Source organism: Haliaeetus leucocephalus, unplaced genomic scaffold, assembly GCF_000737465.1.
Source record: "Haliaeetus leucocephalus isolate CR32 unplaced genomic scaffold, Haliaeetus_leucocephalus-4.0 Scaffold696, whole genome shotgun sequence".
Lineage (NCBI taxonomy): Eukaryota > Metazoa > Chordata > Aves > Accipitriformes > Accipitridae > Haliaeetus > Haliaeetus leucocephalus.
In genome coordinates this window covers 5,407,532-5,422,923 of record NW_010973132.1, presented here as the reverse complement: position 1 = coordinate 5,422,923, position 15,392 = coordinate 5,407,532, and the positions used below count along the sequence as shown (strand labels likewise).

At 40.1% G+C, this 15,392-nt stretch overlaps 1 protein-coding gene across 3 annotated transcripts in view; it reads left to right on the top strand.

Annotated features, from left to right (window-relative positions):
* EXT2 (exostosin glycosyltransferase 2) overlaps positions 1–15,392 on the top strand; it is an 81,430-nt gene that overhangs the window by 63,978 nt on the left and 2,060 nt on the right. For 2 of the 3 annotated variants that reach the window (XM_010580172.1, XM_010580173.1), the window contains exons 11-14: positions 4,976–5,119; positions 5,669–5,797; positions 6,986–7,068; positions 13,392–13,850. In XM_010580172.1, coding sequence (XP_010578474.1) covers positions 4,976–5,119; positions 5,669–5,797; positions 6,986–7,068; positions 13,392–13,530 — 495 coding nt within the window. In that variant the 3' untranslated portion in view covers positions 13,531–13,850. Of the gene's footprint in view, positions 1–4,975; positions 5,120–5,668; positions 5,798–6,985; positions 7,069–13,391; positions 13,851–15,392 lie in introns of those variants that run through there. The other variant, XM_010580174.1, reaches the window with a different exon arrangement.

The following is a 15,392-nucleotide window of genomic DNA, read 5'->3' as shown; positions in this document are numbered from 1 at the left end:
CCTATTCCTTTTTGATTCTGGGAATTCAGCTTACTACACAGCCCCATCGGTGGAAAATTAAAATGCCTTACTGAGCAGATAGTTGAGACAAACCCGTGGGTAGTTTGAATACTTATATTTTGAGATAGCTTCCCCTCTCCCCCCCCCCTAAAATAAATGAATAGAAATGTCTTTGAATACAGAAGCACAGCCTATTATTTTATAAATACACAATTTTCCTCATATAGAGGGTGGTTGATGTAGATCCTACTCTCTGGCACAGAAATCAGGGGCTGAAGATTGATCTTTCCTGTCCCTGAGTGTCTGTGACTTGCTTGACAGGCCTGAGCTGGTTCCCAGATGTTTAAATTGTCCTCAGCCTGTGATAATTTATTTATCTGTTTATGCATGTTACCAGAAAAGTATCTCTCAAGCTCTTGACTCATTTGCAGGGGAATCCAGAGGGAACAGTAGCAGCATATAATGTTACTAGAACATTTTCTTTTAAAAGTATGTCTGCTTCTGCTTTGGTCATAAGAAGGGCTGGAAACGTGACATTCAGTAATTTTCTTTTCTCCTCCTGACATCCTTGAGACTTTACATTTAAACATGTGGCAAAACCCCCTCTGTCACAGACTTGTCTGAATGTATAGAGCAAGCCTAAAAAAAGCCAGAAAACTTTGATCTCTGTACACTTTCAACCATAAAAAATTATAGTAACACTCAAAGTGTCAGACATTTTTTACTTGTTAAAAGTGAACTATTATGGTACAGTGATTTATGACATTGCGTAAATCTATTGGAGCAAGCAGAAAAATAGTCCCTGTGTGCTGCTGTATTAAGGTAGCAGAAGAATAGTCATGACATTCTGACTTTGAAAAAAGTATTTCTGTTAAGTTACATGATGAAATCACAGGCATGACTTGGGGCGCTGGAAGAAAAAAACCTGTTTAGGGCTAGACAACTTTCCCCACTTACCAATCTTTGTTGTTCACAGAGGGAGTATCAGAGAGACCCAAGAAAAGGAGCGAGTATTTAGATTATCATCTTAAAAAATTAAAGTAGATCCATTGGCTGCTCCTGAAGGGTTTAGTGTTTGAATGTGAGACCAAAAGCACACGTTGTAGTGTTCCCCCCTTTGCGTCTCAGCTGGCCTTGGGGCAGATGGCTTAGCATTTCTATCACCCTGAAAAGCAGGGATAACAGTTTCCAAGTATGAAGTTCGTAAAGATTTCTTATTACGTACTCATGCAGCACTTTGTCCTTACAAAGACAAAGTATTTTTATTACAGCCATAATAAAAATAATCTAAATTGGGATTATTGCTCTGAGTCCGTGGGTTTTGTTCATAGAAAATATTGGTTTGTGCATTGCTAAGTTTCTGTTTTTCCTGTTGGAAGCTTTTTGCCTTCTGCTAATAGATGATCATATTCTGTCTCAGAGCTGTTTTTCACTGCTTCATGTCTCTGGCATTCTTTAAAAAAAAAAAAAAATCAACTCTGATGAATTGCATATTTCACTAGGCTAAAATCATCGTAAAGTTTGAATGCCTTCTTTAGAAGAATTCTTTCATACCCACTTTGACTGTTAAAACTGTATTTTTCAGCATTCCTTTGTAGGAGGAATAATATAACTCTGCTTACCAAAAGACTTATCCATGGCTAACTGCTGGCCATAATCAAAGCTCTTCTTCGAATTGAAGTTATTTTCCAAATTGTGTGCATGTGAAGCATCGCTTATCTTTTAATGGGCTTTGTGTTTACATTTTGCTTTGGTTTTTTTGTAATAGCACAAGCCATCCCTTTGAGGACTGGAGGAGAATTAAGAGTGGATGGGGCTCTAGGAGGAGAGAAGGAATACTGATTCGCTGGGTTTTCTTTCATTTGTAGAGGATAGCCAGTGTTTCATTCTTACAATGTTGCCATGGTAGCTTTGGAAATGCTGATTATTTTTCTGTTTATTATTAGTTGTAATTAGCCAGTTCCCGAAGTTGCATGTCACTTAATATAGTCTAATAAATTTAATGTTGGAGTGCAAAGAAGTGCTTCTCTGTCCTTCTGGAGAATGAGTTGTGGCAGCTGTTCTGGTGGTACAGCAAAACAGCACAGAATAGTTGAGGCTAGGAGGCAGAAAGAACTGTGGAGAGGTGAGGCTGGAGGGTGTTTTAGCTAGGCTGTTTATGTCACTTGAGGAACTCGACTCGGAAACAAAATTACTGTCATTTTTTCTTGGTGTCTCTCTACAAGATTTTTGGTAAAACTACCAAGTCAGAACTTCTATTTGACTTTTCATGTGGGAGATGCTTTGTCCAAAAATATTTATCTTCAGGGCTGTCTAGCAGAGTCATTGGAATAGTGTTGTCCACAAAGAAGCATACCTCCTCTTCACTTGGCAATATGTTTTTCCTTGGATGTGTCCCTTACCACTATTAAATCAGGCTATCCTTCTTTAGTCTGAGAAACCTAATAAGATCACTGGCTAAAATGGAATGTATTCCTAACAGACTAATAAATTATAGGCAACCATCAAACAAGAAAATGGACGGTAGTACAAAATAGAGAGTAGTATAAGAATCATTACCACTATTTTTGTTCTGAAAGCTTCCTTATAAGCAGTAGCTGTATATATTAATTTTGGCACGAAACATATGTATGGATTTGGGCAATGAGCTGGATGCAGCTATTTGGAGCCTTTCCAGGAATTACCATTGAATGAGCTAGTGATGAACATTATGAAAAAGCCAAGCTTTTCAACTGACTTTGATAGCATTACTTTTAAAAGGAATCTTTGTTTAAAGCAACCAAGTTATTTTTCAGATGCATCGAACTGACAATTTTCAGAGGCCAGAATCAGGGTAGGGTTGAGCCTTACAGTGATACAAAGAAATCTGTATAAGTAACGTGCATTATAGTTGGCTTTTATTTTATGTCATTCGGACTCTTGAAGATGACACCGAGGGCAAAAACTAGAAGGGATATGAATCTACGGTTCTGTGTTGTGAAGGCACTGAAGTCCCTTGGGAAGCAGTAGCTGAGTTTAATCTTTCTTTCAGCTGCCTTTAATACACATGCCATTCTCTCTACAAAAATTCTTATCCCAGTACGGTGCAGATCTGTAGTGTTCTATCAGGTCCCTTGAGCCTCAGTAGCTTATGTGGTAGTGCCTTTCAACAGCTGGCAGATGGGCATTTTAGTAGTCAGGTTTAAAAAAGTGATAAAGTTAAATCATTAATTTTTTGAGTCCTGGTAAGCGAGGAATAAAATTTTGAAAGAGGGAGTGGCCATATACCTTGGTTTTGTGTTCTTTACTACCTGTTTTGACATGATGTCAAAAACATTATCTCAAGCCCTCACTGGCTTGCCTGCGAAAAATCTGTTATTTTTATAATTAGCTGATGGCACCAACTTGCAACAATGTCCTATGAATTCTCTTCCTTGAGTTCCAAATAATCTCTGCTTTCACGAGCTCTCTATGTTAGAGCGTTGTCCTATTTAAATACTCTCCCAGTACTTGTGCCCTAGAACTGTCTAGAAAGATTGATTTCTGGATAAAGTACAAGTCAGGGAGTCAGAAGATCTGGTTCCCATTCTTGTTTCCTGTATAATTTTTGGCAGGTTTCCTCATCTGTACGTTTGAAATAATAACTGCTCTCATCATGGGATTCTGAAGCTATATTAACTGACAGCAATAAAATGTGTTGAGATGTGTAGATGAAAAGGTATATAGTAATGCAGAATCACAAAAATTTAGATACAGAAGCAGTAACTTTAAGCTGATTGTTTTATCATATTTACTCTGACAAAATACTTGCGTGGAGTCCTTACAGTCCAGGCCTCTCAACTGAAACATACTGGCATGTAAAAAGTTCCCAAAGTGAACTGCTGATATGAGGTGAGGTTTGCAGGATGGTGAAATTCCAGGTAACACTTTCTTTACTGCAAACTCAACAGTAGGGTTCCCTTGCCTTTTGTACAAAGAAAAGAGGTTTGCTAGTGAAGTGATCGTTGGGAGATTTATGAGATATTTTCTTGTTGTAGTTGATCTTGCATACACAATGAATTTTGGGGGGGGGGTGTGTTTGTTTATACACTACCAACCTGAAACAGAAATTCTTGTGACCTAACAGTGTGTGTTGGAGAGTCAAGACTCGTATTCTCCCAACAAACCTAGCAGTTATTTGGATTAAAGGACAAGTAATTTGAGTAATTTGTCTGCAAATAATGCAGATAAATACTAACTTCATTACTGATCCGCAAAAAGACAAACTGTGTGTTTAGCAAGCAAATAGCATTCAGACCCTTCTAAATAATTATAATCCTTTCTCCCTTTTTTCCTAACGCAAAAATTGTCCATTATTTAATGTGGCCAGCAGTGTGGAGAACTGGGGTTGCGTTAATGATGCCCTTCTTGTTCTTGTCTACTGTGTTTGATCCTGTAGTCAGCTACAAAATAATGTATAGAGTGACAGGGATGGTATCTTGATTGCATCCAGCTGTCTGGAACAAGTCAAGGGCAAAGAGGCCTTCCATGTAGCTGTAGATCCATCCAAGCACCCACTAAAGAATACCAGAAATATTAAAATATAAGCCTGTTCCTATCAAAGGAAGCAGGTTGGTTAGATCCAAAGCCAGCTGTGAAAGTAGTTAGGTTGTAGCCATATCTGCTGAAGTTAACATCAAAAGTTCCGTTTTAATCATGCTGGGGTTTAGTTAGTATTAAAATCTTTTTGAATAGTCGGTTGTATTTCTCTACAACAAGGAAGTTAGTATTGATTTAGTGGCCTTTTGCTCCGGGGTATGGCTTACCTGAATTGTAGGGTCCTTCCAAAGCAAGCTTGGCAGCTTCCTATTCCAAGAATTGGGACTTAGAAGAATTGAAGTGATCTTTGCACCACTGTAACGCTACCCTCCCAAAGCAAGATGTGTTGCATCCGCACATTTGCGTTTGCTTGCTGTGTGGACCTAGTCAGCAGTGTGTCATGTCTTTTTCTCTTCAGGTTTGGCGTGAGTTCCCTGACAGGTTGGTTGGATATCCAGGCCGCCTGCATCTTTGGGACCATGAGATGAACAAATGGAAATATGAATCAGAATGGACCAATGAAGTCTCAATGGTGCTCACTGGAGCAGCGTTTTATCACAAGGTAATATACAACTTGTAGTATACTAAGGTACAACATGAACCTTTTTTAAAGAGCTGTATGTGTGTCTGTCATTGTTCTGTGAGTGTTTTGTGGTGCCATGATTATGTTTTCTACAACAATCGGGGAGCCGATTGCAAACTTTCCCTAAGCCTCTCAGTTGCTGTGAAAACAACTGATTTGTCTCTGCCTGTAAAAAAAAAAACCATTACTTTCATGAACTTACAGAAGAGCTTTTGCCAGTTTGCATGACCTGTAACTAACTACATAGCAAATTTTGCAGTGAATGTGGCTTTATAGCTGGCAGTGTAAGGAAAGAAAACCAATTGTAAAGAAATTTGTATGCTGGTCAGGAAAGGAGTAATTATGCAATTACTCTCCCCCAAATTTTTTTTCTATCTGCTAAAGTAGTCCTTGGCTGAAGGCAGTATCACAGTTTGCCCATAATCCATCCTTAGCTGCCTGCTGTTCAGCGGCTGAAATATTTAGAGTCTTATAGTTACTGCATCTGTATTTCAAATTATCTTCTCTCTCTCTCCCTCTATCCTGCAGTATTTCAACTACCTTTACACCTACAAAATGCCTGGAGACATCAAGAATTGGGTGGATGCTCATATGAATTGTGAAGATATTGCCATGAATTTTCTAGTGGCGAATGTCACTGGCAAATCCGTCATTAAGGTGGGACTTTTCTGCAGTTTAGCTTTACAGAGTTTAAAAACATGATGTACATACTCATATAAATTTATTTAGTAGGCTTCAATATATTACTTTATCTTCCTTTTTCTCTCATTTACCCCTGGTATGGTGTCTTGTTCTCCTTCCATGGTAGAAAAGCCCTTTCAGTAAAACTTTCATGCTAACTGGGAAGAATTGGTTTTTACCAGTTGTTTCTGGTGGTTATTTTAGCCATCTAGATGAGGTATAAAAAAGGTAGTTTAAATGGTAGCTATATATATGTGTGTGTATCTATACACACCCGCATACATATATTTTAACTATTTGAGATCACTAGAGGAAAGAAATTGCCAACTGTCCACAGCTCGCTCTGTCACAGTCTGGCAACAGCTGATTTATAGGAATGTTAATTGCAAGAATGTTAATTGCAAGATCAGCTTTAAATGAACTTTTTATCCCTGAATTAATTTCCTGACATGTTTCGACACGTTTTCAGGTCTGGACATTCACTCTGTACATTCATTTCAAAGCATGTCAACTTGGAATGAGATTTAGAGGCCACCAGGCGTTACTTCAATTAGCAGGGTCCGTTTTCCCATTTGTCCATCATCATTTATTGGGACTGGTGGCTGCATTTCCTAGAAAAGTCTTTAGAAGATAAAGTGTGTGTTTTTGGTGAAAAAGTTTTTGAGCTGTATGAGGGCACAGCAGAGTAATTTGGCACCTCTGTGCAATTCGGAGAGTCTTGCAGAGTTCGCCAGTCAGCTATTTACTGGAGTGAGCAAAAGAGCGTCTGTTGGATTAATGTTACGGTGAAGTATGGGAAGCTATATTTCATCGCTGTTATGGCTGCAAGAACAAATGGTGTTTATACAGGGACCTTGGCAGTGAGAAAACAGTCATTAAACAGGAATTAAGGAGCTTGTCATCGCCACTTCTTTTCAGTTACAGAAGGAAAAACCCCTCCAAGCCGTTTTTATTGGGCCCCTGTGAATTTTTCAGTCAGCCGGGCCAGATGGAACTGAATGGAGGAATGGAGTGCCTTTTTTTTTTTTTTTTTTTACCCCCCCCTTTTTGAGACAGCTCAGCTTACACTGCAGGCGTGTTCAGAGGTATTGCGCTGCTCTCTGTGCTAGGAGATTAATGTCCCTTCTGTTGATATTTGATGATATCTGGCATGCCTTTCTGCAGGTGACCCCACGAAAGAAGTTCAAATGTCCAGAATGCACAGCAATTGATGGGTTATCACTGGACCAGACACACATGGTGGAAAGGTGAGTGACCACCCTTTATTCCTCTGATTGCCTCGTTCTGATCCCTAGAATCTTACCCTGTGTCTCATTAAATTAGGATCAAAAACGCTCATTGATTGTATTTCTGTACATTACTGATTTTGAAAGAATGTTGCATGGATTTGATCAGCATAAGTCATTCCTACAATGGATGATGTGACACTGAAAAGTGGACTACTACAAGAAAGGACTTTAGAAGGGCACAATTTTTAGCAGCTTTGCTGTAAAGCCTATAGGACACATGTGAAATTCAGGTTGCTGGCAGTACCTTCAGTAATACCACATTTCTGTTTTACCGTGGAGTATCAGCTGTAATGTGTATGAGATTTGTTTTTTTTTAAACCAGACAGTTGCAAGCTTACCAAAGAGTAACAAGGATATAGATTATTAATAACATTATTTGAATTTTTTTTACATTGTCTTTCCTCCAAAGATTGTGAAGCACTTTGCTTCCACTAATGAAGGGCATTTGCCTGCACAATTGCATGTCACATTTTTTAACAATGGCAGCATTATTATATTTTTGTGAGAATTTAATTTTGAAATGAAGTATGTATTTGGAAGGGCAGTGACTATTTAGAGTGAAATACTGAAAGTTGGTAACTATAAGAGTTGCATTCCCTGCTTTACAGTAAAATGGCTTCCCAACCTTGACCAAGACACTAAACTTTCCTCTGCCTTGGCTTCTGAACGCGTAAAACAAGAGACAGTTTCTTCACTTTTACAAAGCTGTTCAGTGCCCATGTTTGAAAAGGGATATCTGGCAATAAATGTACATACTAGTTATTGGGTGGAATTAACCTGCAATCTAGGACTGACAAAGGCATTTCACCTTGGGCTTCTTGGGCTGTTGCATCTCTCTTGCAAACTTTGGGAAAAATAATTTGCAGCCATAGAATTGATGAGGTAGGTAAACAGGGGTAGCCATAGTGCTGGAAAAGACCACCCAGAAGAGGTTACAAAATAAAATCTGGCCTGCATTTAAAATAGGCCATTTCAGATGTGCACTGAGAGACATAACATGGTTATCATACCAGTAATCATCTTAATAGTGAGCTTTTTTTCTGTCCTTCTCTGAAGTACTCAACAAATTTAAAGTGTTGGATCCATTTACTGGCCTTTAGCAATGTAAATGATATTTATGTACTGTAATACATGCAATGAATTAATGCAAAACTGCTTAGTAGGTTGGGGGCTTATTTACAAGAAGAGGGCATACATGTGTCTGATGTGTAAAAACACATTAGACAACACATGCAAACACATTTGTAGTTTGGCTAATTGATTATTAACCAAGCATCATACCAGGTATTGAAGAGCATAACCGCCAAAGTTAGTGACAAAGTATTTAGACTGGATGTATAATAAGGCTGGATTAAAAAAAAGGAGTATGCAGGTTGGAAGTGAAACATATCACATTAAGATGGTAAAATTTACTCTGCAGAAAATTTCTTAAGGAAGAGGCTGGAAGCTTTTTAGATCTTAAATTTTAGCTGAAGGGGAAGCACAAGAGGTTGCCCTGTGTCTAGCAATTCTGCACTGGCTTACAGGATGGACTACCTGAAGCCAGTTGAGCTTTCCTATGATCATACTAGTAGCGTTACAGCACATAGGAGTTTTGGTTGTGAGCTAGGTTCTTATTAAGGTAAACACTATAAAAAACAGAAGATGAAAAAGTGCTTTTTGCTCCGAAGTGCATTAGGATGCAGGGTAAAGGTCAGGTTTCCATGTCTATAGCAATTCTTGTATCCTTAGAGTAAAGTATCATGGACAGTTTATTGAGAACACGTTTAAACTGTTGCTCTGCTTCTCTGTAGATTCCAACAGTGGAGATAACTGGGCTGTGGGAAATGTTAGATCGACTGCAAATGCACATACTTTTATTTGCCCAGCCAAAGGAGTATATGCTGGGATAGAGTCTGAGTGCAGGAGAAAATCTGGGGGGATATACAGTTTGGGTGTATTCAGGCTTCATTTTGAAGATCAGTAATATCATACTGAAACTACGTGCTACACCTAATACCCTCTCGCTCTGCGTTGTTGTTATCTATCTTCAATATATAGGAGTTATATGAAAACCTGAAAGGGTATCTTTTTTTCAATCTTCTAAGCTAGCTATTCATTTTAAGTGGATAGTAAATGATAGCAACTCCTAGAGCAAATTTTCCTAACTTAGCAGTGAGTAAGGCTCTTATGGCTCATATATATATATATGTATGTATGTTTATGTATACGCACACTAGCTATTTTCAGGGTCAGGAGAGAAGCTGAATGGAAAAAGTGCATGCATCAGGGAATCCTTGTCATATTATAAAAGAATAACTTTACAGTGTTGGGTGCCGAGAACAATACCTGGGGTATCAGGCAAAGAGCCATTATCAGCTTCACTTGCAGCTTCCCAAAGTGCCTGACTCCTTGGTTTTTAGCATTCAGAAATAGTGAGCAGGTAGTCTGAGCTAATTACTTGCCCGGATATCCAGGGATCAACCTTCTGTTTGTGAAACAAACAGTTTATCAGGGTTGTCATGGGCATGCACAACGTTCAGTGTCAGGTTTCTGGTTCAGAAATAGCAGAGAGATGCCCAGCAACTGCCTGATGATTGTTTTGTAAGTGCGAAAGGTTTGAGAAGTCAGTTGTGGAGATCTGTCCAGGAAGGACATGTAACTAACCAGTTCTGTTGGGCCTTTTGACACTTCCAGCAGAGACAAAGGAGAGACGGTACAGTTAAACTCTGCCTCTTATTAAGAGATTATTTTTTTTTTGACCAATACTGAAGGATATTTACAGGGAATCGTAGGAAAGCCACCGCGGCTATTCTTCCTGCTGTGTAATTTCTCTGAGATAAATGAAAGACTTCAGTCCACAGGGTTATCAAGCTCCATCATTAAAATACATGAGCTAAAGAAAGCTTTGAACCAAGAATCCCCTTCTTGCCCTAGGTTAGCCTTTACATCAGGTCACAGAAGAAGCCGTAGGAGGATCTCATAATCCCTGTATTTACAGGTGCTGTTTAAGTAGCAACAAGTTTTCTGCCTTTAGCATCTTTGCATCTGGCTCTCAAAAATGGAGAACTCTGTAAAACGCAGCCTAGAGGGCAACTGCCTGTACAGTAAATACAACAAAGGGCTGAGCTGCTTCTGCAGCAACATTAACAGCAGTGTCTTATGTAGGACATGGAAGTATTTGTTAGAGTCAAAATAGGAAGCCATTCCCTTAAGAGGCAAACTGACCAGGTAACAGTTGGCCAAAGGCTGCAGGTGCAGAGTTACCCTACCAAAAAATATTTGGGTTGTAAGGGAGAGGAAACCGATTAAGAGAGACCTTAACAGACATGAAGTTCACCCAGTCTGCTAGAGGCAACAGGGCTCTCAATTTCTGAGTTCGCACAATCTTAATTCTTTGTCGAGCACAACTGCATGTTGTCGGCAGAGCGAGGAAAACAAAAGAATAGTTCTTGGAAGCAAACATATGTCTGTTAGTATGAATTTGCAAAAAAATATCAACACAGCCAAGAAAAACACCTTCCCTCCATATTAAGATGACATGTTACATTCTCTTGGCTACCCAGCTATCAGCTTTGAATGTTTAATGTTCTAGGTATCCTTTCTGGTTTATATTGTCCAAAAGTGGCAAAGGCTTTGGAATTCAAGTGATTTAGTTCAGTGCAGGAGATTAAATTTTTGGAAAGAGGCGACTTTCCTTTGAACACGTTTTGTGGCTTGTGTATGATGTTTCGTTCATCTAAAAAAGCCTGTTTCTGATCTTTGAATTTGATATTTCCTGGGGACTAGCTTTTCCGATTCAGCCAGAGTGATTAAAACATACTGATTTTTTCCATTTTTCATTTTTTTCATTTCTTTAACAATGAAATGGTTTCTTGGTGGTTAAAGATACTGTACTGGTATGCTTGAATGGTCTTGCCACCAGCATAAGTTTGGCTGTAGAAGGGTTTAATCTTGATATTTTCTCATAAGACCTCATCTTTGATTTGGGAGTATAACCTCTGGAGGAAAGAGGTCAATTTTGTCTCCACTATCCATTTAGTTTTGTCTTTCACTCTGAGGGTGTCGCTTAGTTCTGGCTGTGACAATGGCTGATCTGATGTGGACACCTGCCTACCAGGCAGCAGGCTGAGATAACTAATTCATTTCACACCGGCCACCCAGCAGCTGTTACATTACAATGTCTTTCAGTCATTACTGGCAGGGGCAGGATTTGAACCAGTAGACTAGAAGTATTCTGGTATTCCAGAAACCAGTGAGGGCCAGCAGCTGTGCAAACTTCTCACATGCACATCTCCCAGCGCATCTACCTCCTCGCCTGTGAAGTTTGTGGGTTTCCTGCCACGAGACTTCTCCAATACACGCAACTTGGATTGCAGTTAGCTATGTTTCTCAGAAGTAACAGATGATTTGGAAGTCTGACCTTATCTGAAAATCAGATCTGTTTTAAGGTATCTCATGTTGGGCATCTCATGGAGGCAAGAGAAACTGCTTAGTGTTCCTGGAGAAAACACTCAGTTCCTGCTCTCCATGCTACCATAACCTTTCTGTGCCCAGGGCCCAAAGCTCACCCTCCCAGTCGTTCACCTCATTATTGCAGACGTTGAACAGCTACTTGGGTCTCTTTGCTTCAGTCCTCACTGGTGGCTCCTTTGCTGTTTCAGATCCGTGCTACCCTGGAGCAAGTAGTGCTTGTCCCGGGTCTAGAGGTTGCTTCCCACTGCACACGGTTTCCTCTTACACTTTGAATTCATTTGTTTCCTAGTCCAAAGATTTGAATCTGGAAGTAGGAAGAAGTATGAGGAGATGAGAAGGTAGCAGGAAGTGAAATATCTGCATTTACCTGTATAAATACTTTATTCAGGTATCACCCCATATGAAGTAGTTTCCTGACACTTTTCTCGGGCCAGAAAATGGCCTGAAATATGACATTATAGCTTGAAACAGCTATGTAGAAACGTAGCACTTTAACAACCTGGGCTTTGTGTTTTCCAGTCATTTACTCTAGTTAAGGAGGGAGCCATGGGATGGCTCAGAGGCTGAGGAATTGATTTTGAAAACCAGTCTTGCTGTCCCATCTACTTCAAAAGAGTGTTTGGGGCAGTGTTGAGCAGTCCCCATCACAAAACTGTCACACTCAGTTGGTGTGATTGACCGGGTCTGTTAGGGAAAATTATCCTGGAGCCGTAGTGACCCCCTAACCCTTCGAAGGGGTCGGGAGAGGGTGCAGTGGTTGGAGAGCGCGAGACCTGCTCTGGGACCGCCTGCAGCACGTCAGCCCCTGTAGCTGAGTCAAAGTACTCATTTCTTTTTTGTCTTCCCTTTTGAGCGGCAAAAGAAATGTGACCTGTTTTCTTGTAGCTGTCTCTGTTATGTGTTGGGGACGGTTGTCACGATTCTTGGTGTGTGAAGTTCTTAAAAGCTATTTTATAAAGTGTGCTGCTAATGTTAGCTGAGCACTGGCTGAGGTGAGATGAGCCAAGTTTTCCCTGCCTTGCTTCCACAGGTACTGTGCCTTTCACAGGTACTGTGAAAGAGTTAAAGGAGCGATGTAAGGTTAAACATCTGTTTGCTTGTTTTTTGAAGCACATGGTTGTTTCCTTCCACAGCATTACTGACACCTGAGATGATTAAAACTGAAAGAGTCATCAGTGGTCCAATCTCTTTTGTGCTAATGTGATGCATTACTGCTTAATATCTCTTTATTTAGACAAGGAAAATAAACTAGTTGGTTTCATTTTGTAGTTTTAATTCAGCTTCACTTTTAAGTTACAGTACAATCAGCGCTACCTATACACTGAGGCATGTTTATTTTTGTGGGAAAAGATAGAGCTTCTGAAGAAGCCTGAAAAAAACCCAGGCTTTTTTTTTTTTTTTTCAGAACTCCGTTTTCACAAAGGCTTGGTTTTTGCAAAACCTTCGTTATGAGCCAAATTGACCCAACAGTGGCCCTTTAAGAGACATGTTGGCAGTTAATCTGTTCTGGTTTACAGCATGTACATTGCTTTAAGAATGACTGGAATTCTAGGGGGAGGGAGAAGGGAAGCTTTGACCTCCATGTGCACATGTGCTGCTGCCAGCATCCCCTTGCTCGTCTCTGTGATTAAATGGATAAATCAAAGAACACCAGCTTCTTTTTGGTTCTCTCTGCAGTGAGGCTCTCTTTTTATTTATTAGTAGCCAGCATGGCTGAAATACTTCCAAGTGCAAGAGGGAGGGTTTCTACCAGTTATGTTGGTGTGGGAGCTGGTAGCCAGCCCAGTTGTTGGGGTTCTTAATTACACTGCTTTCCCTTTCACCAGATCTGAATGCATCAATAAGTTTGCCTCTGTCTTTGGGACCATGCCTCTAAAAGTGGTGGAGCACCGTGCTGACCCTGTCCTGTACAAAGATGACTTTCCTGAGAAACTGAAGAGCTTTCCCAATATCGGCAGCTTGTAAAGGCAGCTGTGAGACAAACCTGAGTGATGAAAATGGCAGCTGAAAAGGTGCTATGAGGAATAATATAAGACCCTGAAGAAAAAAATTGCTAGAAAGTGGGTTACATCTGAGGGAGATGGGAATTAATGTTGTATTCCGGTATGTTGTCTTCCCTTTGCCTTGCACAAAGATGTAATGGAAAGCCGAACAACTGCTTCTCTGTTGCTCACAGAGGACTGAGCAACCCATTTCGTGGGTCCTCCCAGAAATGTCAAACACACACTTTTCTCTAAAGGAGGCTGTGCACCTGGAAGAATAAAGCAGAATCTCGCTCTCTGTGGTCTGACTGGCATGACTGACCTCTTCTATCAAATGTGCTGCAGCTCTCTGGTTTGTTACGCATCCATCCATTCAAAGCAGCTGTCTGCAATGTATAGCTGCTCTCTTTTGGGAGGAGCTTATTGCCTGTGCGGTTGGTGGGCCTCTGTCTTTTGATCTTAATTGTTGGCTTGAGTAACTGTGTAACAAATATTTTCTTCTGCATAGTGAGACAAATGTTTATTTTTTACAATGTCAACAACAAAAATCTGTGTGCTGTCACATGGTTTAAAGGGCAAAGCATTTTGTGTTACTTAAATTATTTTGTTGCAAATTGAGACGCACAGCAGCTGGGAGGACGGTCTCCTTCAAAGCAGAGACCTGCAGGACAGAACTCCAATTGCTGCACCTCTTCTTCCTGCGTAAATCTCAGGTTTTCTGCTGCATCGGTGCAAAAGACTGTGACTCTACGTCAAAACTAGCTGTATTATACAGAAAAAGATGTATCTTTCAGTCTTATTATATTTTTTATTTTCATTTTCAAAACAACGGTCAGGTTACAGTTTTACATTGTAGCCATACATAGGAACAACAGCTATGAAATGAAGTTTTTCGCAGCTGAGTCCTCTTCAGCAAGCAGCGTGTTGTAGTATTGATTTGTAAAACACTTAAATTTACAGAAATTCCCAGTTACAGCTTCAATGTGCAGGGATTTGTGTACATACAAGACACTATTAACGCACATTTACAAACTCCTGTAAATTACCATTGTTGGGAAAACTGTTGGGTCTTTGCTTGTAATTTAAGGAACCCATTGCCACAGGCTGCCACTGAAATATATAGCTTAGGAAGGCTTTTGGAGAAGCTTTACATTTCTTATGAGCATTGGAATTGTTTCTCAATACCGAAATTAACCTGAATTAGAAAACTAAATGCAATCAAATTAGAAATAAAATTGCCTGGACTGTTACTGTTTCGCTTTGATATTAAAGGTGATCCCAAGTCGGGCTGAGAAAGGAATCTCTTTTCCAGCTCCACTGATAAAATGTATGTTACCAGATAAGGGTGATTTCACTGTCTTTTGAAACCTCCATTGCTGCCAGTTACAGAGACATCCTACTTGATGGGCTGTTTTTCTGTTACACTGCAAGCAACCTTATTCCTCAGATTTTGCCAAACCCCAAACAATAGGACAAGTGTTAGGCATCACGGTTCACCCCCTCTCCTAAGCTGGATACGCAGCAATGACAGAAACCAAATGAAAGTCAGGCTAGAAACAGGAAACATCTGCTCCTATTTGTCTCACCCCCACTAAGACTTATCTTATTGCCCAATGCAGTGGATGTGCTGTGAATGAAAATCATATTGGAACAATAGCTCTGAGGGGATGCTTCACTTCATAACTCCCCTGGGATGTGCCTGTAAACTGTATCGTTCAATTCTCTGGGAACGTTTAATTACTACTAAATGTTTTGCGCTGCGGTCTTTTTTTCGTTCCTAAGTTGCTGTGGGAAGGGGCTATTGGGGAGCTAGGAGGGTGGCTGTTGCAGTGACAACAACTGCTG